The sequence below is a fragment of the Musa acuminata genome, chromosome BXJ3-1, assembly GCF_036884655.1.
Source record: "Musa acuminata AAA Group cultivar baxijiao chromosome BXJ3-1, Cavendish_Baxijiao_AAA, whole genome shotgun sequence".
NCBI lineage: Eukaryota > Viridiplantae > Streptophyta > Magnoliopsida > Zingiberales > Musaceae > Musa > Musa acuminata.
Genome location: NC_088349.1, coordinates 8200610 through 8227359, shown reverse-complemented (window position 1 = coordinate 8227359; position 26750 = coordinate 8200610). Strand labels below are relative to the sequence as shown.

Below are 26750 nucleotides of genomic sequence, written 5' to 3'. Positions count from 1 at the left end.
TAAGATATTCAATTAAGATTTAATATTAAAAATTATGCTAGTCGGTATTAACAAAATTTAGATTATTCATGTTATGTGGTTGATATACAATATTATTTATTTTGTATCCACTTCAAAATTCTCTATAAGATATCCTAGAAATTAGGGCACTAGAAGGTGAATATCAATTCATTTCATTGACATATAAAATACATAATCATGTTCTTTATTATCTCCCATCAAAATTTATTTTGGCAAATGTTGTTCTTTATTAACACCTTTGATTATTTTTCTCATTTGTTTTTTATATTATTCATCAACTGTCAAGAAATTTTTTGAGAGAAATAAATATTATGCAAAGGTTGCTATATAGGCTCAATAACATCCACACATAGTACAACTAAATAGTATCTGTCAAATCCCCTGATATTACAATTGATTGATTGATTTATTTATTTTAAATATAAATTTCAAAATTTATAAGATACATACAAATTTGTGCACATGAAATTTTTTTGATATTTTATCAAAAAATCTTGATATTCACTTTTCAAATTCATTTTTACTTGTGGGATTTTTTTTTACTTGGAAGAAAATATCATCAGTCTTTTACTAAATTGACTTGATCACATGTGTTATTCAGAAAAAAATAATTAATTATCATAAAAATAAAAAAAATAAAAAAATAAAAAAATTTCATAACATTAAATCAGAAAAAAATTGATGTCCGCAAAATAAATGGATTCATTTTACCAACTCAAGCCATGACTGTCTGCTCATAGAGAGTTCTCACGCGACCGAATCACCACTGAAGGCCGTCAGGGGTGATGTCACGACAAACATATCGCCCGATATTGCTCGATCCGGCACATCAAGTTAGACCACGTCAGCCAGCAAGTCGTCCATGGGTGGTTCAGTCATGCGTGGCATTCGAGAGATAGGGCTGGAAACCTCACTCATCAAGGATGATGCATCATTCTGATGGACGTTCCAGATCGCGCAGATCATCCTCAATAGACGATCCAGATCAAGAGATAGGGATGCACTTGGGATCGACCAAAACAAACATCAAGATGGAGATCTCCCGCCACCATCTCTTTTTCTCATCCGCTTCCTCTTCCTCTTCCTCTTCCTCCGACCTCCTCCGTCGCCATGGGAATCAAGGTGAGAGGTCTCCGTTCCCCGTGTAGCTTCGTTGCTCCCCCAACGCACTCTCATCTCTGTCTCTTTCGCCCATGATATTTGTCTGATCTCCTACTCTTCTTGATGCTCGCTAGGGTTTGACGAAGCTCCTCTCCGACAACGCTCCAACTGCCATCAAAGAGCAGAGATTCGAGAACTACTCCGGCCGGAAGATCGCCATCGACGCCAGCATGAGCATCTATCAGTTCCTCGTCCGTCCTTTTCCCTAATTGTCTCCCTGCAATTCTACTAACCAAGAACATGATTCATTTTTCGAGCTTCTAGCGCCAGAAAGCTCTTCTTGGATTTGAACTCTTAATCAATTCTCTCTCTCTCTCTCTCTCTCTCTCTCTCTCTCTCTCTCTCTCTTCTTTTTCTTGTTCTTGAACGAGATTTAAGGTTTAGGGTTCCCCTTTTCTTGAACCAGATGTAGGGTTTAGGCTCCCGCAGAGAGATACTGAGTATCTAGAGGTTGCTTTTTGTGATGATTGGGAATTCGTATCATCTTGAGGCTTCTGATGTCGTGCAGGTTGTTGTCGGAAGGAATGGCATGGAAACCCTCACCAATGAAGCTGGCGAAGTGACCAGGTCAAACAAAATCTTTCCTCGGCTCGATGAATTGTGTCGCTTATCTATGTTTATAGTCTCAGTCATGTGAGCTTATATAGATGTGTATGTAACATGTTTTATTTGTTAAATAATATGCATGATTGGTTTGGTGAATGGATAGCCATTTACAAGGGATGTTCAACCGAACAATAAGATTGCTGGAGGCGGGAATAATGCCAGTGTAAATTCCCCCCTGTTTCTGAAAAGTTGGCATGGTCTTTCTTTGTCTTGCAGTTTATTGGTTGAATAATTGTCATTGAAGACTCGTATGTGTTTGGTTCCAGATATGTTTTTGATGGTCAACCACCAGAATTGAAGAAACAAGAGCTTGCAAAAAGGCATGTGTTGGTGAATCAGATTTATATTCTTTAATGTTGTTATCATTTTACGGGAACCTATTGCATGTTCTTTAAGATATCTTACTCTTTAGGAATTTGAAGAGGGAAGATGCTATAAGGGATCTAACTGTAGCAATAGAGGTGAGGCCAGATACCTGATCAGGTTCTATTATTTTTTATTAATCTTCTTCCATATTCTTGTGAACAACTTTCCTTCTCATTGTACTCTTGCAAACCTGTTCCCTAGAGTGATTTTGCTTGAATTGCAGGTTGGAGATAAGGAGGGAATTAGAAAGTTCAGCAAAAGGACTGTCAAGGTACTTTGGGCATCTTTAGATTTTTAAGAAGATAGCTCATAAGGGGGGTTCTGACCGATGCTATCAAATTTAGTCTTCAGAATGACTGGGCTACCCACTTAATGACCTAACTTTATGGAACCATTCTAGTGATACAATGAATGTAAGTACAGGCTTTTACACTTTGGTTTTCACATCCGAGAATTGGCACTTACAGAGCAGATCCGGGTTTTGTGTCACAAGGGCATGATGTCCCTTGTTTGAGTAGCTGACATTACTATTAAGATTTTGCTACATTGTTTAAGCTTTAAATTTTGCTACCATATGTGTCTGCCTTCTTAGTTTAATAGTCACTATGTCTTAAGACAGAAACTTTTTTCTTCTGTGGCTAGTATGAGATCGAAGCACTGGGTTTAATAAGATTCTAAATCTGTTACAGATAAGGTTTTATGTACGTTATACTTGTTGGCTTTTTGATTATATAGGAAATGTACTCTTGTTCTTTGATCGTCATCTGTTCTTGATGTTTGATAGTTAGTGGATGACCTAAGGCTTTTGTATAATTTCTATGCGCACCAGAAGCTGACTGAGTGATTTCCAAGCTATGTAGCTTTGTAAAGGTGATCTTGAATTATAATTGTCATCATTTTTTTTCTTAAATAAAATTTTATATTTATCACTGAAACTGGAAATCTGTGAAGCTTGTAGTATTAACACTAGATGGAATCATGAAAGCCACTTACAGGACAAGTTTTTTTGGTTTTGGTTGAACATTCTTCAATCTTGACAGGTTACTAAGCGACATAATGAGGATTGTAAAAGACTCTTAAGATTGATGGGTATTCCAGTGATTGAGGTATATTATTAACTTCGTTCACTTTGTTATTTTTTAATTTTGCAAATTCATCCAAAACCCCACATGTTAACAATGTGTTTGTCTCGGCTAGATAAAGTAGAATGCATATTTTCAGTGGCCCCTAGCATAATTATGACATTTTTTTTTCCTTTGGATACATGGTCATACCAGAAACAACAAATAACATGCACTGCTCTAGGTATCTGATCTTCTTCCAAATTCATTGAAACTTTTTCTTGTTATGCTAAGGCACCTTGTGAAGCAGAAGCCCAGTGTGCAGCTATTTGCAAAAGCAATAAGGCATGACAATTAAATGCTTCTTGTTCCTTTTCTTTCTGTAACTCTGAATGTAATTTTTAGACTATATTTTCTCAATCTTTAGGTCTATGCTGTGGCTTCCGAAGATATGGATTCATTAACTTTTGGAGCTCCAAGATTGGTTCGTCATTTGATGGATCCAAGTTCCAGAAAGATTCCTGTGATGGAATTTGAAGTTTCAAAGGTGCCTTTATTCTTGACACTATGATGCTGGTTACTTGTTCTGGATATTTTTTATTCTCATGCTGATCTTTCAGATTCTTGAGGAGCTAAAACTCTCAATGGATCAATTCATTGACTTATGCATTCTCTCTGGATGTGACTACTGCAAGAGCATTAAAGGTAGCTTGGCTGATAGAGGCTAAGTTGTACTGTAGAGATGTTAAGCATTAACTTTTCTCACATGTTCTTGTGGTTGTCTAATTTTAGCGTTCACATCTCTGATACTAATGTCCTTTTACTGCTAAAAGATTTTTGTAGAAATTAGAAAAGACACAACACAAGACAGTTTAATGGTGGAAAAGGGGTTCAAATAATTTTTTCCTTATAGTTCGGAACTGATGTTATTGTAAAAAATGAATAAATGAATATATTTTTGTACATGATTTTATTGTTCTTGTTTTTGCTCAATTGAAGTCGTGTTTTATAATTATGCTGTTTAGAATGATTTGCAATTATCTTATCTACATTATTTTCATAGCTGTTTGCTGCAGTTTTCTGCGTACATTGTATATTGTCTTTCTAAATCTCATTTAGCAGGAAAAACAAATTTAACACACCAATAAGAAAGAGTTTGATGAATGCATAATAGTAACAGGTGTATAACAAGAAAGAGGATGAAACTGAATATTTAGAAGAATTTCCAAACTGATTAGAGTTTGGAACTCATTTGATTTGATTTACTCAGCAATTTTGGAATAATGGTATGTAAGCTGAACAGCAACTTATTCTGGAGTTGCTCCATGAGCAGTCATAGCAAGGAAAATTGAGTTTCAGACTATATTGTTACAAATAGACAAAATTATACAACATATGTTTCTTAATGGACAGTGCTTGAGCCTACTTCAAGGTCATTGAAGTTGAGTTACCAGTGATACACTCTCTGTGGCTACTGTATTCAGTTTCTAAATTTAAATTCACCAAGGAGTGGAACATCCAAATCTGGCTTAATTACTGAATTGGGAATATGATCCATTCAGATTGTATTTTAGACTGTAATACACATAAGACAAGTTGTGGATGAATTATTGTTTATATAAACTATCACAAGGCCAACACAACTGCCATATGCTAGCTGATTGTTGTGTATCTAGATTTATTCTAATTTGCACTGAAAATTCCTTTTTGGACCAAATAATCGAAGCTTCTTTTTCTGACTGCTACAGGGGGAGCAGTTTGGGCTGGCTCTCACTGTAGTTTTCAACTTATTGACTTTATTTTTATTTGCATGATTGCTAATTTAGTGTAGAAAGTTGAATTAACATGATGGTAGTTATTTTCTTGTTCATTAGGTGAATTGTGGACTGGCTATCATAATGTATCAATAACTGCTAGTTTTCTTCTTTGAATGAATCTTTTTTGCTTGCAACATAAACCATAACTGTTGTATGCCTTTGTAACAGGGATTGGGGGACAAACAGCTTTAAAGCTTATACATCGGCATGGTTGCATGGAGAACATTTTGCAGAATATAAACAAAGAAAGGTGCATGACAATCTTCCTAGAGAATTTGATCTTTGCAGAATTTTTTTTTATAAAATTATTACCTTGCAGATCTTTTATGATTTCAAGCTAAAATATCATCATGATTATGTTGAACATATTTGATTTTTTTTAAGGAAATTCTTGAAATTTGTATCTTTTGTAGTTAGTGGTTAATAACATTCTTCATGGGAACTAGAAATGGTTGATATTGTGTTATGACAAGAAATAAAATATTCATGAACTGATAATGATATTAGACATCTTATGATGAGGCTTTATCAACCATCTCAACTAATTCTTCATCCGCTCTTCAAGATGGTTGTACTTTGCCTTATCCTCATTGACATTTCACACTACTCTGTTCTAGCATATTGCTAGTGGTTGAAAATTTGGGATAGTTTTTTCAATGCATGTGTCCTAATTTATTGACCTACGGGGAATAGATAATTTTTTTGCCACTTCTAGAGCCATCACCAATTATTACTAAATTGGTAAAGTATAAGGTAATGCTATGCATCATTTTCATTGTCCTCTAAAGCGAGATATCTCGAGATGCCTACCAATAACATCCGACCTGACCTAGGGTGTACCATGTGTCATGCCATGCCATTTATGGTGTTGTTTATGTCATTATGATGCATTGGGTGATGTCATTCTGGTCACTTGTGCAAGCATTTGACACTTCTATAGTTGAATGATACTATGCCCAAGTCACAAAGCAACCTGAACATGTGTGATAGTTTGGTGGTCAAGAATAATTTATGTCATAGCTGATGTTAACCAGAGAAGCGTGGCTGTCTTGCCAAAACAATAATTTGGATCAGAAAATGATGCTAATAACAAATGAGGATCAAAGTTGTAAAGGGTAGAAGCAGATTAGAAGTGACATCAAAGAGAGGAAATGGAGATGGTTTAAGATGATCTTGCCAAAAGAAGCACCATTTTTTTTCATTATATCTTATTCAAAACTCAAGAGAAGGCATTTAAATTCATAAAGATTGATGGTATTTCACTCACAAAACAACTCATCTAGAATAGGAAATTAATAATTTTCTTTAATTGGAGGCTTCCTTTAGGTGTTCTTAGTTTCTTCCTAAATCTGTAAATACAATAAATCTGCATGGCATCCTTGACTCTAAAACATTCTCCTAATAAATCACTTGTCATGTCCTATAGCACATTAGGACACAAGGAATGACCCACATATTTTAAGTGATATTTTAATATTTATAATCCAAATCTAAGATCGAGAATTAAATTATCATGATCTTTTTTGGTTGTATCAGCCGACAAATCTCATGCTATGGTGCACCAACATCTGAAACACTGGGTTTTGGTACCATGTTGTCTTAGTGTTTGCCTTGTGGCTTAAGCTTTGGATGGAATAGGATGGTTTGCACTAACTTCTGAAAAATGGATTTAGAATTACTAGTTCTGATCGTTGGCTTGACGTGTCACCATCATTATGCTCAGGAGAAGAAATGAGGTATTTATTGTGGAGGAAGGGATTAAGCTAGGGCTGCATCTATTAACTATATGGGTCAGATTTGTGGAACCTTATTCGAGAAATGGCACCTGTCTCTAGCATTGCAGCTTTAGAGATACACAACAACCTTCCTCTGCCATTTTGGTATTACAAACTCAAGCTGCTTGTCTTCATTTCTTTGCCTTTTCTTTAATATTCTCAATGCTTCTGCACGTTATACATACAGCTGTTTATGTTACTCGTGGAACCTTGTCATTTGAGTTCATGATGATGCAAAACTATAGCACATATAGAGTGTAGGGTGGTGATGTATTTCAATTTACCATGGACCTTACATCATGCCTTTTTGTCACAGGTATCACTTACCTGAGGACTGGCCTTATAAAAAAGTTAGACAGCTGTTCAGAGAACCTAATGTTTCTTCAGAGATTCCAGAGCTCAGGTGGACTGCTCCAGATGACGAGGTATATGATGAAAATTAACTTAGTGCGATTCGATCAATCAATTGTGACATCTTTGTTTTTTTTTCATCCTTCAGGGTCTTGTGAACTTTCTGGTGAATGAAAACAGTTTCAACGATAAACGGGTAGCAAAGGCATGAACCACTCAATCTTGTGTATTATTCATGAATCTCAATCAATTTATTCTCAGAGGAGCCTCTTGTGACATCTGCTTGTGTTTTGTACTGATCAGGCAATAGAAAAAATTAAAGTGGCCGAGATTAAATTTTCTCAAGGGAGGTAAGTATCTAATACCCTTGTTGCCCTAAAACATCATCGGTTGTATGTTGCTCTCTGACCGTTTGAATTTTCTTAGGTTGGAAGGTGTGAGTGCATATGCATCTTCTAAAAGGAAGGTATGCTCATAGCAAGTAACATATTTTGGTTGAACTAATTGTGATGGAGTACCTGGTCCATTGACTACTGGTTCTTACTTACCCATTTTGAACAAGTGTGCAGGTTAATATATTATTGAATACAATCCAATAATAAAATATTACCAGTTATTGTTGATGTTATGTACGTGTGCCGATTGAACTCTAGTTTTGCTCATATATTTGTATGCTACCGCACATTAATTATCCTTAAATGAAAAATGGCTTTGTTAAAAGTTGGACCACCAAGCAAGAAGTTAATCTAGTTTCATAATCCAAAAGGCCAAATCACTTTGTTATATTTTCTTAATGTTTGTTATAGCACTCTGAAATACACTAGATTATAGATGTCTGACCTTATAGTGGCCAAATAAACTAACTGCTTTTATATGTCTCAATGTTGTTGAGCATTGCTTTTATATGTCGCAATGCCATGGAGCACATTTAACGTACATTGAAGGTTCTTTAGTTTTAGAAATGAAGATAAAACGATCCATTGTAGGAACTAAATCTGAGCTACTCTGATGATCATTATGATAAATGGATAACAGGAAACCAGATGCATGCTTCACTTTCACAGACCAACAAGCGAATCTAGGATGTTCAGACTGCAAACATTCATTGTCTCGGGCTCCAAAGTTGGCAGCTTGAAGCCGCTGATTCCAGGGTTGCAACAAAGATGCTGCGAGGCAATGGCTATTCTGAAAAGTTAAAAAGGACTCTGATTCAAGAGAAACTGATTATTGACTACGATTCTTGATTGAAGAGCCCATTTGACTATTCTAGTTTTTTCTTTGCATGGGAAATGTTTACAGTTTCTCTTTGATTATGAAATACATTCCTCGTTCAATTTTGTCATTTATTTTGCACAATCAGGTAGTTTGAGGACTGGATATTGTTAGGAAGAAACATTTAAATTATCTTCTTATGTCATAAATTATGGGTTTTTACTCAAGGGTCATTGATGTTGGGAGAGCTTAATTGCTGATGTTGATTTGTCAGAATAATCATAATTTCTTTTTATCTCTAATCTTAATCAGTGACATACTACTTTCTTTATTGCCAAAGATCACCAAGTATGCTACTAACAGTTCATGTGTGTATAACTGTCACTGTCCTGTTGTATTTGTACAGAGTGCGTGGTGAATAAAGGGTGTAAATAGCAAATGCAGGCATGATGCTGTCCTTTTGTGTCTGTTTTAGTAATTCTTTTTATGCAGAAGTGTTATCTATCGCATTGCTGCTTCATGGTTGGTCCTTGCTAATGCCATGTAGAATCATCCATCCTGCACATTAGCTTGAGAAGTAAATTGTCTTCCTACATTTTCTTTATATCTAGTAGCTTTATGTCTGCCTCGAGTACAAGAAGACTATGATATCATACCATAGGTACTTGACATCCCTTGCTAACAATAATGTCAGCATTTAATTTCTTTTATATACAGGTTGGTTCTGCAAAATCATTGTGCTTGGCTTTTTAAACATCATATTAGGAAGCTGATAATGCAACCAAGAAAAAGCTGCGGGAAAAGATAGGAACTTCAATCAAGATGTGTGAAGGTCAAAAGTCATCTGTTGCTAACGTTTCTAGTCTTCATCTCCATAGCTTTTTTTTGCCTCCAATGCAGTTTGTGATGCATGAAGTTCAAAAAAAAGTATATGTTTTATCTGATAGGATTACTGGCAATCCCATAAAATTTTTTGGACAAAATTTGAAGAATGGTCTCCACTCCTGGTGCCCAGCTTTCAGCTATCAGCCGAAATATAAGTCTGTCAGGTCGTATCATCGATTAAGCTCGTAGCTTCTATTAAATTATTTTGTAATTTCGTTTTGTCTCACGCATTAAGATTGTTATTCTCTGGAGGTCGTGACGTTAAGACTAGAGCACGCGAGCAGGTCTCACCGTCAAGGTGCTTCATAGCTTGTTTCCAGCAATCCTTGATCCCAACATACTCCAACCCATGAAAAATAGGTGTTAGTTGATGCTTTAAATCCATCAATAGAGAGTCAAACTACATCGCATCTGCGTTACCAAAAGAAATAGCAGGTGGGATCCTTGCATACGAGGCTGTAAAATGTGATGTCGAGAGTACAGTGCGCCTTGGCAGGACAACAGCGATGGATGGATTGGAAATACATGAACCCAGATTTTTACTCTCTACCATCAACCAAAAAAGGCAAAATATGTCAATTGCCATATAAACCTGAACGTGATGAAATCCACAAAGGAAGCATAAATGAAGGAAACATCCCGACCTTCTTGAAGGAAGGCATCGTCCATCGCACAGTCATTTGGGCTACATGGAACTAAAGTCGAATATTTTACGGGCGACATCAACGGACATCATGATCGCCGGGTAAACAACACCGACCACCACGGCGGAGGGAATTCGATCCCCTTCATCTTTGCAATGTCCAGTATATCCTTATCAGCAAACCTTCTGCTGGGCTCTCCGGACAGCATCTTTATCACCTCTACGAGGTTCATTGGCGGACCATCAATTGCAGCTTGCGTTTTGTTGCTGTTCTCTCCGTCATGGCCGAGGGACGAACGCCTGGCGCTCTCCTCCTGCTCCCCATGTGACAGACAATGTTGAATAGAAACGAGCAGCTTTCTCGGCTGCGGATCAGCGGTCGAAGCCGCATTTGGTTCTCCCATCGCGCCGGCATCTGCTGTCGCTTGGGGATCCGCCGGCCGCTTCCGGCCTTCTTGGTCTGGCATCGGTGGCTCTACGCCTGCACTGAATCCTAAATCGTCATGCCCTTCTTGCTCCGACTCGGTAGGAGATATCGCGGAACTAATGTGCACGCCCCTGGATCTCTTCGTCGAAGCCCTCCCTTTCTTCTGGTCCGCTCCGTAGCCCGCTGCTGGAGGCTTCCGCACGGTTCTTTTAATCCGGGTTCCCATCCTTGGGCTGACGCCGGACGCCGCGTCACCCGGGCGAGCGGCGACCCCGGCGGCGGCGGAGGCGGGAGCGGGGGCAGAAGATGCGGCGTGGGAAGTGGGCGGAGGGCTGCGATGGCTCTGGGCGGTGAAGGGGACGCCGGGGAGGCGGCCCTCCTGGGAGGAGGGCATCTCGTTTTCCTCGACCTCGACGTCGGAGGCGTGGCGATCCATTTGCCGATCCTCCGTCGCAAAAGGGCTTCTTTTCACACGGTGTTTAGTAGTGTCGAACAGGCCCTGCCGGGCGGTTTCTTGGCCCCAAAGATGAACCGGAGTCCGCCGAGACTCTCGAACTCGGTCAGTTTCCGATTTCCACTTCTTGAATTCGGAATAAATATTAACTAAATTCAGCATTGACTTTGTAATTTCCCATTAATTTCAAAAAAGATATGGTTTGTTTTCACCTTATAAATTACTATGTTTTCTTCGTTACTTATTATTATTTACTGATCTTACATTTAATGTTATATGTCTTAAGACATATTTTGGGCCTCATTCATATCACAACTTACATCACACCATGTCACCGTCAGGTCAGCAAGAGGAGTACTCCTACGTACCAAGCATGGGTCTCTACGAGGTGTCCCTCGGCGCATCCCATCCCGAGAAGCTTGGGATGGTATCATATGGCGCTGCTCCGTGCATTCCAGGACGACGGTCGCACGAAGGGATCACCTCATCTCTCGGGGATCAACCGTCGCACCAAACCCATGTACAGTCAATCCCCGTACAATAGTATAAAAGCCACTGACCGGCATCTAGCTTAGGGGAGGTAAGAAAAAAGAAAATTAAAATCAAACACTAACTTACTCGTTAAGGGGTCAAAGTCGGTAACCATCAGACGAGGACCTTCTGTGCAAGAGTGCGATCACCCCCCGAGACGCGACCATCCTGATCGAGAGGCACCTTCTCTCATACGAACCCGACATCCGGACCTACAGTTGATCAACCTCGGTGACCTGATCAACCAATCGTTGACTCCCGATATCGACCCATGGATCGAGCCGTGCTGACTCATGAGTCACGATGAATCAGTTCACTAACATTTTAAACTAACTTTCATAAGCCAAACATCTAATTACGGTGGTCTAAAACGTCAAAGAAGCGTCAAAAGCGCTTTGTTTGATCTTTCTTTTCCGCTAATTCGAGACTTGTTTGCAGCCTCCCCGCCCTATTGGACTCGCGGAAGCCACAGGAAAGCAGCAGGCAACATGACCGAAGCGGGGGCGACTGTTCATGTAATGCAGCGACCGCAATGATTGAGAAAGAGAGATAGAGAGACGGAAATGTGCGGCGCGGCCAAATTATTGAGGCTGCTGCAGGGCTGCAATAGCATGGATAGGCTCCGCAAGATCCACGCCCAGGTGCTGCTCCAAGGCTACCATGGCCACCCCGCCGTCTCCGCCAAGCTCCTCTCCTTCTGTGCCACCTCCGCCGCCGGCGACCTCGCCTACGCCCGCCTTCTCTTCTCCGGCATCCTCCGCCCCGCCACCGACCACTGGAACGCCCTCATCCGCGGCTCCTCCCGCAGTCCCGCCCCACTCGACGCCCTCTCCCTCTACAACGCCATGATGCGACGCGCTTCCTCCCGCCCCGACGCCTTCACCTTCTCCTTCCTCCTCAAGGCCTGTGCCCTCGCGAAAGCCGATCCCAAGTGCCGCGAGGCCCACGCCTCCATCGTCCGCTCTGGGCTATCCTCCCACGTCATCGTCGGCACGAACCTGGTCCGGGCTTACGCGGACAACGGGTCCATCGACGAAGCGAGGAGGGTGTTCGACGAAATGCCTGACAAGGACCTGGTGGCCTGGAATTCCATGATCTCGTGCTTTTGTCACGCCGGTCTCCATGAGGACGCCTTGAAGGTCTACGACAGGATGAGGCAATCGGGCGTTGGCCTTGATGAGTTCACCGCAGTCGGGTTGCTCTCTTCCTGTGCTCACTTGGGTGCCTTGGGTTTTGGTGTCCGGATTTGCAAATTTGCCGAGGAAAATGGGTTCTTGCGGTGGAACGTGTTCGTGGGTAATGCACTGATAGACATGTACGCCAAGTGCGGCAGATTGGACGAGGCTCGTAGGGTCTTCGATGGGATGAGGAGGCGGGACAGCTTCACATGGAACTCGATGATCATTGGGCTGGGAATTCATGGTCATGCTGACAAAGCCATCTTGCTTTTCCAGAGGATGCTGATGGCTGGAGTCCGACCCAACTCCATCTCGTTCCTTGGCTTGCTAACGGCATGCAGTCACCATGGCCTAGTGGACGATGGCCTCAAATATTTTCAGAGGATGGGTTCTGCTTACAATATAAAGCCAGACCTCAAGCATTATGGATGCATGGTGGACATGTACGGGCGAGCTGGTAAGCTGGATGAGGCGCTTGAGTTCATACATAGTTCGCCTTTCAAGGACGATCCAGTCCTTTGGCGAATGCTACTGAGCGCATCCAGGATCCATGGAAGCGTGGAGATGGGTGAGATAGCCATCCAAAATCTTATTGAAATGTCAGCTAATAATGCAGGGGATTGTGTTCTTCTTTCTGATATCTATGAGCATGCCGGTGACAGCCAAGGCGTGGCTAGGATGAGGAAAATGGTGAAGGATCAAGGGATTAAGACAACTCCTGGCTGGAGCTGGATAGAAATTCATGGCGAAGTTAGGAAATTTGTGGTTGGTGATACTTCGCATGCTGAGAGTGAAGAGATATATAAGAAGTTAGAGGAGATGATTAGTCGAGCAGCTTCTTTGGGTTATGCAATGGAAAGATCTGCAGAATGGCTCGAGAACTTTGTAGACAGCACAACTGACTATCATAGTGAGATGTTGGCTATTGCTCTTGGGCTACTGAGAACTCCCAAAGGGACAAGTCTTCGAATCGTGAAGAATTTGAGGGTGTGTAAGGACTGTCATTCTCTCACTAAATATGCTTCCAGGATATATGATCGAGAAATTGTTGTTAGGGATCGGGTGCGATTTCATCATTTCAAGGAAGGCATTTGTTCTTGCAATGATTACTGGTAAAACTCGATATGACAAATAATTGGGAAAGAAAAGGCATTTGGAGGTTGAAATTTTCAGAAGAAAGGGGATTCAAACAGTAAACAAAATGCTGAAGATTCTGATTCACTTGGAACAAGCAGAAAGAGAAAGACTCTGACCTGGTCGTGCAGAATTATTGTGGCAATGCAAACTCCAAGAATCAATTTGTTTCTCAATGAATCTGCTTATGTTTTCCTCTAAAGGTACCTACCATCAACTGTCATCTTGATCAGGTAAATGTTATATCTTTCGTGAAAAGGACTTGGGTATTAAATGAAACATTAGTGAATTCTATCAACAGTATGAACATAACCATAACAAATTGGACAAGAAAACTTGTAGGATAGTTTGTCAATTGATCCAGCTTAGAGAGGTAGTGTGCTATAGCCTTATATAAAGTGAAATTTTATTGGTTGTGTAAGTGAAACTGATAAATTGCTCATGGATCAGTGGGACGTTAATTAACCAGCAATAGATTATGCATGACTAGGAAACACATTTGTGAGAACATTATCGCCCTCTTGGATATGTATTATAGAGCATCATAACCATGCTCTTATTTCTCCTCTCTCACTGTGTTTTTGTCATGTGGTATCTATCTTCCCTTTTGGATCACTGTTATTTTTAACATGCCTCTGTAGTTGGCTTGTAGAACTTCTAAATGTATCAATTAATAGCATTCTTTGGCGTCAGTGAAACTTAGTTTGATACTTTGTCATACAGGTATTCCAAAGGAATTTAGAATCCTAGGTCTATCATCTGAGACTCACATCAGGAACTCCGGCTTTCTTATGAACATGCAGTCGGTTCTTTTGTTCCAGAACAGACCATAACTCGATGAGAGCTAAAGATATGACGGCCTCACTTGAGCCTCCTTTTCCCATTTCAAAATTTTCGGTAAGCCCAAGTTTGATGTGCTTCTTGCAGTTGCATTGACACTATAAATCTAATATTTCCTGCATATGGGAATTTTTTGTGTAGGAATTCTTCTTGGTCCGATGAGCACTTACATGTACTGCATTCTCAGGTTCATTTTTTTCCAAACTTTATGCCAACAATCATTGGATATTCTATTAAGCAAGTCAAGTTTGTTCTCTCTTTTAACTGTACAATTGCTATATTGATGCTGTCATTCTTATCATTCTGGCCATTTTTAGCTCCATTTTTTACTACTGCATATTTGATTTCCTGATTATAAAATCATATTACTATCTTTGCCCCTTTCTTTTTCCTACTCGTAGATTTTGTTGTTATGATTAATTTGTCATGTTTGAGGATATAGCATTCCCTTTTGTGATTATATGGTGCATTTATAATGTTTAAAATGTGCATTACTTCTTGAAAAATGCATTGTCAATCCATTTAAGGATGCTTTTAAGTGCCTTCTTTGTAGGAACTTCCAAAATGGTACAAGTAATACTTGGGTGCCCTCAGCTAACTTAACCCTTATTTGGGCCCAGCATTGAAATAAAGCATTTATGATGGATTCTGATGAGAAACTAAGATTCGAGTCATAGTCTCATTATATTTATATTTACTCAAATCATGCATTGATGAGAGCAATTTCGATTGGTCAAGTGCTTTGATCATCGGACTATTTTCGATCTTATTGTAGATCCATTTTGATCGTAAAATTATCTAAAAATAAAAAATAACAACATTAATCATCACCTTTATATCTAGTTTATTTGTAAGGTGGTATGCTTTATATACCCTTTTGGGCAATCCTCACAGACTCATTTTAAGAACACAAGGGCTAGTTGAAGCAATAGGAGAGGCTCATTACTTTTTTTGGGGACTCAGTACTTCGATTGAGACTAGTTGAACATATATCTTAGATAATTTGTAAAGCAATGGACGAAATTATTTATAGGAAGTAATTTTTTTGGACTGTGGGAATCAATTTTGGAAAATCTCACAAGTGACTATGATGCTTTGGTTTCGAGGGGCATCAACTCATGGAAATAACATCTCAAACTCACGTACGTAAATCCAACTAAAAGTAATGACCTGAAGAATGGATGCTAAGAGATCATTTAGTTATATTCTATTCATGCATCTTCACGTTCTTGCAGTGGCTTTCTTGCGCCTGTTTAAGGAAGCCGTTGCACATGCGTATGCTTCCAGTTATCCTGCTGACACGACTTCTAATGCCAGCGGAAGAAAGAGAGCTTTCTTGAGAGAGGCGGCCGCCCCTGCCTCGTATGACGACTACCACCTGGGCGACTCCGCGGAGGAGCTGCTGCTGATGTTGCTGGCGCTGCGGCGGTGCGGCAGCCGCTGGAACGAGGAGACGGAGGCCATGTGGTGGGATGGCCTCCTCCTGCGCCCGCCGCGGACGAGGGCGAGGGCGGAGCGGATCTTGGCCCAGAGGAGGCGCGGCAGCCGGCGGACGCCGCTGAGGCGGGCCCAGGCGAGGCGGCGGACGCGGAGCGCCTTCTCCCTGGGGCCCTGCTTGCGGCAGAAGTGGTAGCTCCGGAGGAAGGTCTGCCGCCGCTCCATGTACTCCCCCTGCTGCTCCCACCGGAACATGTAGTCCGCCCCGAACAACGACGGCGGAGCCCCAACACCCTTCTCCGCCCTCATAGTCACATACCCCGCCGCCGCTGCTGCTAACGCCATTTGCCTTCTCGGTGAGGAAAGTAGGTGGACAAGGAAGGAAGACGAAGAAGAGGAGTCGAATGGAGGTGGAGAATCCTCTCTCTCTCTCTCTCTCTGACGAAGAGGAAGTCGAGGAGAATCCAACAGAGGTGGAGAATTCCTCTCGCTCGCTCACGAAGAGGAGAATGAGGAGAGGAATCGAGCGGAGGTGGAGAATTCCTCTCGTTCTCTCTCTCCCTCCCTAAATGATCTGCCTCTCGCCCTCCCCGGTTTCTATTATGATCAGTGCAAGGGATGCGTAGGGTTAGATGGGATGGTGGTCGACGGCTCGTCTGGCGTAAGACCAACAGGTGGTCGCGTGGGCAATGCGTCGACGCGCGAAGTCGTACGACGGACTACTCTTGTGTTTTGAGCCGCACGATTGGAGGATCGCACAGAGGGACCGCTTACTCTCGGTCAAACGTACGCGCCCTCTGTGGTTCAAGGCACACGTGGCTCCGAATCCTTGGATTCGATGACACTCCACATCGATCATCCGCTCTCCCTCCATCTAACATCTCTGCCGTCCGATCACAAGTCAAGATGGAGTGGGAAGGGTACGAGGACTTAGGTCGCGTCAACACACGCTCTGGAAAACAGAGAAAGCAACAAAGCTTTCATGATGGTTTATTCTTCACATCCGCATCATTGGAAGACTTCACCCTTATCGATCAATACGATCTCGTCAACACACGCTCCTTTGTGGAAAGAATAGAGCAACAAAGTTTTCATGATGCTTTATTCTTCACATCCGCATCAATGGTAGACTTGACCCTTATCGATCAGTCCGATCTATCCCTGTTCTTACATAGGCGTGTCAAGAGTATTTAAACATTATTTTATTATTTATAATATTTGATTTTATATTTATCTTTTGCTCTTCTTTTGATTCTTTTAGTATTTAACTTTTGAATATATATATATATATATATATATATTATATTCATATAAGTCAGAGTCTTGCATGCATATACACACACACACACACACACAGATATGTGTGTGTGTGTGTGTGTGAGAGGGAGAGAGAGAGAGAGAGAAACATAATTAATGATGGAATCAGAGTTGGATTAGATGAATGTCAAGTTAGACCTATTTTTATTTGACACGGTCACTGGGCGAGTTTATACCTTATTGGCCACGCCATCATAAAATTAATGATGAATAAATATTAGAACCAAATCAACAGTATCATGTGGTGCAGAGAGTTTAAGGATTAAACAAATCACTCCTAGTTATTATAAGCACCTCAACATGTGGAAGCAATTATTTAGTATGGGGAGAAGGCTTTTGGGTGAGCGGAGCCAACCCAAATCCGGTCGTACTAATACCCTCGACAGGGATGGATGATCCCCCAGTTTGACCCCGTCCACTTTGACCGCTCCACAACAAAAGAATCGACAGTAGTGCAGTTTGGAAAACCGCCAAACATTGATCGAGATGTGTGCACATCAGCTTCACCCAAAGGGGAGGGAACCAAAGATTCCAACTACCCCCTACATTTCTTCTTTCTTGGAAAAGATAAGGTTTGATAATCAAATTAATTATCAATCTTTGATAAGTAGGTGACATGTATGATACATCAATCTAATTATTTTTTGTTTCCTAAATCCCGTATCGATGGAAGCCTTTACTTGTATGATGTTAGGGGAGCGACGATAGCTCCCGGCCATTGGTTTCACTGTTACATCGGACTAAGCTTGGGCTGGGTGGATTGACCAGATTGGATGAAAAGTTATCCTTTTCGTCTCCTCAGCTCATAAGCAGAGAGAGGGAGAGAGAAGCTCACAGGGTGTCATGGGATCCATGTCCACTACCTTTAAATAAATAGGTGGCCCTTGGAGTTCCCTTCCCTTCCCTGAAACCTCACGTGCTCGCTCCCTCTTTCCTCCCACATCCTTCAAGGCTTTCACTGCCTCCACATGCCATACCTCTCTCTCTCTCTCTCTCTAACTTATTTAAAGCTACATCCTTCTCATTAATACCAGAAATGGCTGTCCTCAGCACTTTTTGATGGTGCCTGTGAGCTTCTCCACGGCAACCCTGCCATGGACGTTAAGCACCAAGCTCCCTTTCCCATCTCGTACAGACACAAACTTTCCTGCACCTGACCGCACACTACCCTTTATTGAGTCACCCACCCACCTCAGTACAAGTACACATACTCCCCCATACATGTACATGCACCGGCGTACCAGTTTTGATGTTATAATACTATACGTCTCAATGTCATCGCTGGTTTTAGTTTCCTTCTCTCTCTCTCTCTCTCTCTCTCTCTGTGGATGAGGAGGACTAAGACCCTAAACTGGTTTACTCTCCACATGGATTCGCGGAGCAGTGCTCAACTGGTGGGCCCCGAAGAGACATTTAGAGCTCACCCACTGTGGCTAGCTTCGTGATGCGCGTCCACTTAGCTCCTCTGCTCAACGCCTCTGCTCTCTCTGCACTCTCTCTCTCTTCTCTGAGTTGAGTTGATAAAGGAATCATGGATGGGTGAAAGCAAAGTGAGCAGCTCGTGTTGTTGAGGAGGTCTCTTCTTCTTCCTTTTTAACTGTGGCTGGGGTGAGCCTTACCTTTTGGGAATCGTTGGGTAACGGTGTAAATGTGCGATCTGGATCATGGGAAAGAAGGGGAGCAGCTCGTGGCTGACGGCGGTCAAACGGGCGTTTAGATCGCCGTCCAAGGACTCCGAGAAGAAGGCCTCGAAGCAGCGAGAAGAGCCGGAGCAAGAGGAAGAAGAGAAGGTTAGTGTCGTGTACCTTACCTTGCCCTGGCCGCCTCTGTGTTTCTCTGTTCACCTCAAGATGTCTTCCTTTCTTCCTGCCTTCCTCGGTAGCACAAGAAGGAGAAGAGGAGATGGTTGTTCCGGAAGTCGTCGGCGCACGAGCAACAGCCGCAGCAAGGGCAACAAACGAGGACGCCGCCACCGCCGCCGCCTCCGCAGGCAGCGGTGACGCCGGAGCAAAGGCACGCCATTGCTCTGGCTGTGGCCTCGGCTGCGACGGCGGAGGCGGCTGTAGCGACTGCGCAGGCGGCGGCGGAGGTGGTGCGCCTCACCCAGCCTTCATCTAGCTTCGCCAAGGAGCAGCACTACGCCGCCGTTGTCATCCAAACTGCCTTTCGGGGATACCTGGTACTCCTCTCTTTGCTTCTTCTGGTTCTCTTCGTTTGCCTTCCGGAGTGCAAAGATGGTGACTTTGGGCTTCTGCGGTGCGGATGAAGGCGAGGAGGGCGTTGCGGGCTCTGAAGGGGCTCGTGAAACTGCAGGCGCTGGTGAGGGGGCACAACGTCCGGAAGCAGGCAAAGATGACCTTGAGATGCATGCAAGCCCTGGTGAGGGTTCAGGCGAGGGTGAGAGACCAGCGCATGCGGCTCGCCCAGGAGTCGTCGTCGGTGGTCTCCCGCGGCAGCAACAAGTCCTCCTTCAGCTGCGACACCTCCCTCTGGGAATCCAAGTTCCTCCAGGAGCTCGCTGAGCGGAGATCCATGGTAACACATTCCCCGCCTAAAATTCCAAGCTTTTCTTCTTCTTCGTCTTCATCCTGCTCGATTATGTCTGGTATTTGTTTGATGGTACGACCAGTCCAGAGATGGGAGTAGCTTTGCAGATGATTGGGACGACCGCCCGAGAACGATCGAGGAGATCCAGGCGATGCTGCAAAGCCGAAAGGAGGCTGCTCTGAAACGAGAACGGGCGCTCTCCTACGCCTTCTCTCATCAAGTAAGCTTCCAAGTCTCTTTCGTTGTCTCCACCTTGTCGTGTCGGCGTTTGTGAATGACATCAAATGTTCCGCACGTCGGGAAGCTCTGGAGATCCGACCGGAACCCTTCGCCCGCGCTCGACGAAGACGCGGACCACGAGGTGGCCTCGGCGGGAGAGCAGATGCCGATCCGGTGGATGGATCGCTACATCGCGTCGAGGTCGTCCTTCGACAACAGAGCCAGCAGCAGGGCGGCGCGAGCCTCCACCGACCACCGAGATCCCATCAAGACCTTGGAGATCGACACGTCTCGACCCTTCTCTTACTCCGCCCCCGTCAACCCCCGCCGGCCGACGCCACCACCGCCAGGCATGCAGCACGCTTGCTCCCCTCTCCACCGCGCCCAGCACCAGCACTACCAAACCCACTCGCCCGTCACGCCCTCGCCGTCCAAGACGCGGCCGTTACAGGTCCGCTCGGCCAGCCCTCGCTACGGGAGGGAGGACCGGGGCTTCTCCACCGTCCACACGCCCAGCTACCACAACCACCACGGCGCGGGAGCCTCGCGGCAGCATCCCCCGGCGATGGTGCCGAACTACATGGCGGCGACAGAGTCGGCAAAGGCGCGGGTGCGATCGCAGAGCGCGCCGAGGCAGCGACCGGCGACGCCGGAGCGGGACAGGGCCGGATCCGCCAAGAAGCGCCTCTCCTTCCCGGCGCCGGATCCTTACGGGTACTCGCAGAGCCTGCGGAGCCCGAGCTTCAAGAGCGCGACGGGGCGGTTCGCGGGGGACCCGCGCTCCAATGTGTCGTCCTCGTGTAACGACAGCCTCGGCGGCGAGGTGTCCCCGTCCTCGACGACGGACCTCCGGCGGTGGCTCCGATGAGAAGCTGGGTGGCGGTCCAATTGTAGGTTTCTTGCTTTCGTTCTGGTCATCCTGTTGGTGTCATTTGGTTCCGTGCCATGGGGAGAACTCGGAGTACATGTGGACGCGGCCTGCAGCGGCAGAAAAGGTAGTCGGTGGCGTTGGGTTGGTAGCCGCCGCCGCCGCCGCCGCCGCCGCAGAGCGTGCAGGGTGTGCGTGCGTTGGGTTGGTCTCCACTTATGGGAAATCATAGAAGCTGCGGTCACATCTTGGGCTTCGAGCACAGGAAGTGGAAGGAGTGACGGGAAGAAGAGCAGTAGCCCACCCTCTAGTGGATTCTTCTTTGGTTCTTTTGACTGCCGTGCTGTGTGTTTGGTCGTTCATTGTTGCTTGGTTCATTCACTCTCTTGTTTTGGTGTGCTGTGGTACCTGACCGCATTATCTAATAAGATGAGAGTGGGCATGTCTGCAGAGCACTTGCTTTGATCCTTAGAAAAGCATACACAATAAACATGATATTGTCAGAATTTGATCTGATGAAATAATCAAGTTAAATATATGATAGAAACACTTAAATAAACTAAATTGGAAAACATAATGTTTGACATCTAATGCTCAAATTTGATCCTTTCCTAAACATGCTTAACTCAAAAGGTATAGACAATTAACCTAACCATGCAACATGATATTGTCAGAATTTGATCTGATGAAATAATCAAGTTAAATATATGATAGAAACACTTAAATAAACTAAATTGGAAAACATAATGTTTGACATCTAATGCTCAAATTTGATCCTTTCCTAAACATGCTTAACTCAAAAGGTATAGACAATTAACCTAACCATGCTTATGCCTAAGTGATAAATAACATACACATCTAGCCCTGTATAAACTCAACCACATACATGAGAAGTAATAATAGTTAAAACTTTTTCCAATCTACAATTTCTCAAAAACATCCTAAGAACATTACTACATTATAAAAATAATCATGGCAAGAGTGTATTTCACTGCCCTTTGTGGTGAAGCACAATGCTAAGGCTAACTAAATGGTAAAAGTATCAGAGTAGCTCAGCATAAGTAACTCCAGCATTAAATAGACAAAGATCCAGCATTTTATGGATTCAGCTAAAACATCTGGGATGAGTCTATTCTCCACCCAGAAGATGTCCATAAAACTTCTTTCCCATTAATGAGACCAGTCAACAAATCTTAGACCTTGCACAACAATGTCAAAATCTACTCCCTTCAGAAATAAATAAATAAAAGCCAAGTAAGGAATACTTGGATTAATCACCAGCAATACTAATCACCATGCTTAATAAAAATTGTAAAAGTCCAAGGTCAACTTTGCAAATAGATCTGAAATTTTACCTCATGCCAATGAAAAAGCAAATATTTCATCCTTTGCATGCCTTGACAGGAAAACAGTTCTGGAAGAAAATAAGTTGTTAGCTCCGATTTGTCGAACTTTTTCTGGTTTTGCAATATGCCTCCAGCACAAAGAGAGACAAACTTATTGAAATCTTGCGACAGAATTCACCATTAAAATCCAACTAGAACATATGAATTCCACATTTATTACTTCAAAAGACTAGCTGAAAACAAAGCAAGCATGAGCTTTCTTTTTAGTTTTCAGCTTGTCATTTTCTCCTCCAGATGACCTGTTTTCCCAAGCAAATTCAGAAAGCACCAAAATTTCCTTCAATATTGTAAGATGCTTCCTTATGATTCATCTTATTCAGAAAGCAGAATGTTTCGTTATAGCAATTACAATAAACCGGGCCATTTAGTCTTGACAGCTACCATGATTCAAATTTATGAGAATATCAACCCCTAGGTAGATCTTATCACTTAGGTAAGACAATTATTATTCATTATCCCCCACTGACATTATCCTCCAGAGTCACTTTCATCCATTCACACCGATAACCCTCATAATTCGACAAGATCTCTTTCAAATATACATTCACTATTTCCTCAGAATGCAGTGACTTATCGTGGATTTTGTACCCATGAGCATAACTTCCCACTTATCTATCCTTTTATTCTCCATGGATCTCCTAAAACCAACAAGTTATAGAAGATGATTGGACAGAGTATTATATCTGTTCCTTAAAGGACACCAAAATTAACTACTAAAATAGGAAGGGGTGGAATAATTATGTGGCAGTCATGCAAAGGAAATGAAGCAAAGTTTCAGACTTTTAAGCATTACAGTATCCTAAGAGAATTGCTGTAAGACAAAGTGTGAGGATACCCAATACAAGACCTTTCCTTAACTAGGACACAATGACAGTGAGCTAAAAATGGGAAATGATCTAAAGTGCTTACTATTGAAGATAACGCCAAACTTTTGTTTTGTGTACTATTTCTTATCGTTATTAGATAATATCGGGTATCCTAGAGCCAAGTTATTAGTATAAGAACCATCCAACTCTTAATATCATCATAACCCCCTTCCACTCCTAATGTATGACTAATCAAGGCTGATGACCTCGTCAATGTGCAAGATATAATCAAAAATCACTTATTGGTAGGCCACACGAGGTCCACGGTTCATGTGTAGATCCACAATGTGCTGTACCTCTTGCACCATTTACGGAATGTTCTTTCCAACACAGACTGATACCAATTGTGATTCGACTTGATAGATCTACCGATCCAATAACTTAAGATATATCAAGCCTAAGAATTATGTGGCCAAGGCCTTTAAGACCAAATTATCAGTAGTAGATCCATATACTCTTACATAGAATCAAAACCTCCATCCCACTATTGGGATGTCATGTTTATACAGTGTGAAAGGAGGTTCCTTAGCACCTTCCTTTGAACTTAAAATTCATGGGATGAGGGGCCCATGTGCCTAGAAAGATAGAGGTGCATAAACACATAGGTGTCAGAGTATTACCTGCATAGTCCATCAGGTATTATGGAACAAGCAAAATCTAGATGAGTAGCTGAGTGACGTGTCCAAGTTTTATGGATCATGCAGGATTCACTTCACTATATGTATTTTGAAGAATGCTTAATCAAAACATAGTTTAAATACTTGTCCATACAACCTAGCACTTTTGACCAAGTCAACAACATTGCTCACTAGATTTCTGAGTCAATTGGCTATGGACTCAAGTGCCAAAGACTATGATTCTAGCTCGATTGAGTATCATGTCACTCATAACTCATTTTGAGTTACTGTATTATATCAAGCTTCTTTCAGCTGAGCCTACAACTTTTAGTATAAAGGGTTCTTCTTAAGTAATAGATTAGTACTAAACAAAGGGAAATAGTCTTCAAGCTTATTTTAGTAATTTCTTACCAGATTTGATGATTGCACTAGCAAGCTGATTAACAACCATGCAGGTCTAGAAACATCATCACTTGAATCTAGGCTTGAGAATAAGTGTTCTAAGAGAGAAACAAAAAGGAACTTGACTGAAAATGAAAAAGAAAAAAAATATATCAATGCACCCTCCTCTGCCTAGGTTGATGCACCATTGCCAATTATATAGTAGAAATATTTTGATAGCAAAAAAGGCAAGCATGGAAAATCAAAACCTCCAAGTATCACAATCCTATAACATATTGGGCTACCAAATACCAAGAAGAAAGGCAAGAACTGAACCATTTGCCTACAGAAATTATGGCAATCCAATAAAAGATGCACAATGCACAACAATACCAAAGGAACTGTCAGGACCTCCTTATATAGTATAACACAACACAAAGACCTACTATCACATCATATACCTATCATCTTCACATGAATTCCATCAGTTAAATATTCTTTAACCAGTAGCCTTGACATCAAATATGATGTTTCTAACAGAGATTCTTCTGAGAAAAAACTTAGGTGAGATCCTTCAACAATTCAGCATACTACATAATGTTAACATACAAACCACTCAAATCTGTTTTTATAGTCAGACAGGAAGATCTAAACCATCTACCAACAAGAAAAGACCCAAATCATCCAGCATCAGAACCTCAAGTGTCAAGAAAAAGAAGAAAGTCAACTTTCTACTGAAAGAGAGATACCACAATAGCTGGCGAAAAGCTTAACTAGCCAGGATAGTATGGTAATGGACATGCTTACGTGCTGTTGCAACTATATTAAACAAGAAACCATATTTCTTATGACATTTTAATCAACAATTCCTATTACTGTAACACAGCAAAACAAAGGGAAGACATATATAAAATAAGCACAGATCGAACCTCTATTTTGGGTGCTTTCCCAGCAATTTGCAGGCAGCATCAAAGTGCAAGTTGCATTTCCTGATCACGCCCTTAAAAACCCCTTCAATTTCCTTTTCACAATTTGAAGTTGCCGTGTGGAGCTTGAGTGCCTCAGCAGCAGCTTCCTCCTCATTGATTGCGAAGTAAGGGTTGTACTTCTCGGGCCTGAACTCGTATCCGATGAAGATATAGAACGTGAGGGTGGCGAGCTCTCCGGTGAGCACGCTGTTCCACATGTACCGGTAGGAGGTGATGGCGAGGAGGGCGTAGACTACGACCCTGGTGATGTAAATGTAGCAGATGACCACGATGCAGTATTGACGGAAGAAAGTTAGCTTCAAGCGGTTAACGGCGGTCCTGGCGGCCTCCTGGAGGTTCTTGATGGACCAAAAAATTGGGAAGAGGACGGTGCAGCAGCAGACAACGTCGACGAGGAGGAAGAGCAGCTTCCAGGTGGCACGATTTGTCGATGGCGACCTTGGCCATGTTTGCGACGACCTGGAGGGGGATGACGGCCATGAGAACCTTCTTCGCGGTCTTGGACGTAGGGTTTGAGGACCAGCCGGTGCCGATGAGGATCATGAGGGTAAAGAGGGAGATGCCCTTGAGGAAGCTGAAGATGTAGAAGAGGACGTCCCAGCCGCCGGCCGACCCGGTGCGCTCGAGGTAGGACTTCTCCTCGGCCTCGCAAAAGAGGCTGAGGGCCTTGAGGACGACGACGGCGAGCATGAAATAGTGGACCCCGAAGGCGGCGCTGCGCATGTGGAGGAGAGCGGCGGCGTAGGCGAAGCAGAGGAGGGAGTAGACGAGTGGGAGGACGGCGGCGCCGGCAGAGAGCTAGGCGTGGCGGGAGGGGTTGGAGGGTCGGGGCGGTCGAACATGGCGGAGCGGACAGTCATGGAGACACGGAGCGAGGGGAGGCAGTTGGCGAAGACGAGGGTGAACTGGCCGGGGATATCGGTGAGGTTGAAGGCGAGGCGGAAGGAGGAGGCGTGGGCGACGGCGACGCCGGAGGGTTAGGGCGGGGAAAGGAGCCGGTCGAAGGTGTAGACGACGCGGACGAGGTCGGATTGGAGGGCGCAGGTGATGTCAAGAACCTGCATGTGGCGGAGGACGCGCAGTCAAGTGTCCCGGGTGGAAAGGAAGAAGCCCAGCTGCCACAGGTAGACGTCCCCCGTCGTTGCCGACTCATAGGCGAAGGCGACGCCGGTGACATTGAGTTCCAGGCCGTCTCACCGGGTGAATCCGAAGTCATCGAAGGGGATGATGGCCCGAGAGTCCGACTGCACCTCCATCTCCCGGATCTACGGCCTCGCCGTCCACATCAACGACGCCATGATGGGCAACGCCAACGCCAACGACGCCATGGTGACATCGCCACCATGCCCATTGTCTCCTCTTCTCTTTCGTAACGGCGAAGGCAAAGAGGTCATGATCTTGGTCTTGCCAAAGGCGAGGAGGAAGAAGAGAAAATAAATAATAGTAGCAACACGAAGTTGGATAAATAATTAAATGAAATCGTTAGCTTCACATGCCGACCTGGAACTTAACTTTGACTTTTGCTTGGTCAACATCTCTGAAATGAATGGAATTATATCCACGTCAGTTCTTCATTCTTTGACTATATTAGGATGAGCAGGGACTAGCAATGCAAAGTGATCTGTGATCCAACTTAGGTCC

At 43.2% G+C, this 26750-nt stretch overlaps 4 protein-coding genes and 1 pseudogene across 7 annotated transcripts; 3 read left to right on the top strand and 2 right to left on the bottom strand.

Moving 5' to 3' along the window:
* The first annotated feature begins 995 nt into the window (after positions 1-995).
* On the top strand, positions 996-8500 carry LOC135628794 (flap endonuclease 1-A-like). Of its 3 annotated transcripts, XM_065135702.1 has the most exons (17): positions 996-1143; positions 1257-1373; positions 1691-1749; positions 1892-1951; positions 2055-2108; positions 2201-2249; positions 2378-2425; positions 3195-3260; positions 3510-3560; positions 3643-3762; positions 3836-3920; positions 5201-5282; positions 7124-7232; positions 7307-7363; positions 7462-7508; positions 7585-7624; positions 8194-8500. In XM_065135702.1, exons 1-17 carry the CDS (start codon positions 1132-1134, stop codon positions 8353-8355), a joined length of 1218 nt encoding a protein of 405 aa, XP_064991774.1. In that variant the 5' UTR covers positions 996-1131; the 3' UTR covers positions 8356-8500. The 3 variants fall into 3 exon arrangements, with proteins under 3 accessions (XP_064991774.1, XP_064991775.1, XP_064991776.1); XM_065135703.1 differs by lacking the exons at positions 7585-7624; positions 8194-8500 and having other exon boundaries at positions 1048-1143; positions 7462-7512; XM_065135704.1 differs by lacking the exons at positions 996-1143; positions 1257-1373; positions 1691-1749; ... (2 more) ...; positions 2201-2249; positions 2378-2425 and adding an exon at positions 2499-2567.
* A 3233-nt stretch (positions 8501-11733) lies between these two features.
* Positions 11734-14513, top strand: LOC135628653 (pentatricopeptide repeat-containing protein At3g56550-like). Of its 2 annotated transcripts, none has more exons than XM_065135457.1 (2): positions 11734-13825; positions 14346-14513. In XM_065135457.1, the coding sequence occupies exon 1, from the start codon at positions 11874-11876 to the stop codon at positions 13602-13604; it is 1731 nt and encodes a 576-aa protein (XP_064991529.1). In that variant the 5' UTR covers positions 11734-11873; the 3' UTR covers positions 13605-13825; positions 14346-14513. The 2 variants fall into 2 exon arrangements, with proteins under 2 accessions (XP_064991529.1, XP_064991528.1); XM_065135456.1 differs by having other exon boundaries at positions 11734-13855.
* Positions 14514-15609: 1096 nt separating this feature from the next.
* On the bottom strand, positions 15610-16500 carry LOC103993920 (uncharacterized). The gene has a single exon (XM_018824485.2). The coding sequence runs from the start codon at positions 16242-16244 to the stop codon at positions 15834-15836; it is 411 nt and encodes a 136-aa protein (XP_018680030.2). The 5' UTR covers positions 16245-16500; the 3' UTR covers positions 15610-15833.
* A 1675-nt stretch (positions 16501-18175) lies between these two features.
* LOC103993932 (protein IQ-DOMAIN 18) lies at positions 18176-21305 on the top strand. Its single transcript, XM_009414175.3, has 5 exons — positions 18176-19006; positions 19099-19395; positions 19485-19751; positions 19846-19983; positions 20068-21305. Exons 1-5 carry the CDS (start codon positions 18881-18883, stop codon positions 20848-20850), a joined length of 1611 nt encoding a protein of 536 aa, XP_009412450.2. The 5' UTR covers positions 18176-18880; the 3' UTR covers positions 20851-21305.
* On the bottom strand, positions 21180-26437 carry LOC135628386 (protein CANDIDATE G-PROTEIN COUPLED RECEPTOR 7-like; annotated as a pseudogene).
* Positions 26438-26750: the final 313 nt, after the last annotated feature.

What these genes read in the sequence shown, in the direction of transcription:
- LOC135628794 (XM_065135702.1), top strand. An exon ending in TGAGCATCTATCAGTTCCTC is followed by an intron (nt 1,374 to 1,690) that starts GTCCGTCCTTTT and finishes GATGTCGTGCAG; the next exon opens with GTTGTTGTCGGAAGGAATGG. An exon ending in GGACTGCTCCAGATGACGAG is followed by an intron (nt 7,233 to 7,306) that starts GTATATGATGAA and finishes TTCATCCTTCAG; the next exon opens with GGTCTTGTGAACTTTCTGGT.
- LOC135628653 (XM_065135457.1), top strand. Translation starts at nt 11,874, where the DNA reads ATGTGCGGCGCGGCCAAATTATTGAGGCTGCTGCAGGGCTGCAATAGC.
- LOC103993932 (XM_009414175.3), top strand. Translation starts at nt 18,881, where the DNA reads ATGGGAAAGAAGGGGAGCAGCTCGTGGCTGACGGCGGTCAAACGGGCG. An exon ending in CTGCCTTTCGGGGATACCTG is followed by an intron (nt 19,396 to 19,484) that starts GTACTCCTCTCT and finishes GTGCGGATGAAG; the next exon opens with GCGAGGAGGGCGTTGCGGGC. An exon ending in CCTACGCCTTCTCTCATCAA is followed by an intron (nt 19,984 to 20,067) that starts GTAAGCTTCCAA and finishes CACGTCGGGAAG; the next exon opens with CTCTGGAGATCCGACCGGAA.
- LOC103993920 (XM_018824485.2), bottom strand. Translation starts at nt 16,244, where the DNA reads ATGGCGTTAGCAGCAGCGGCGGCGGGGTATGTGACTATGAGGGCGGAG.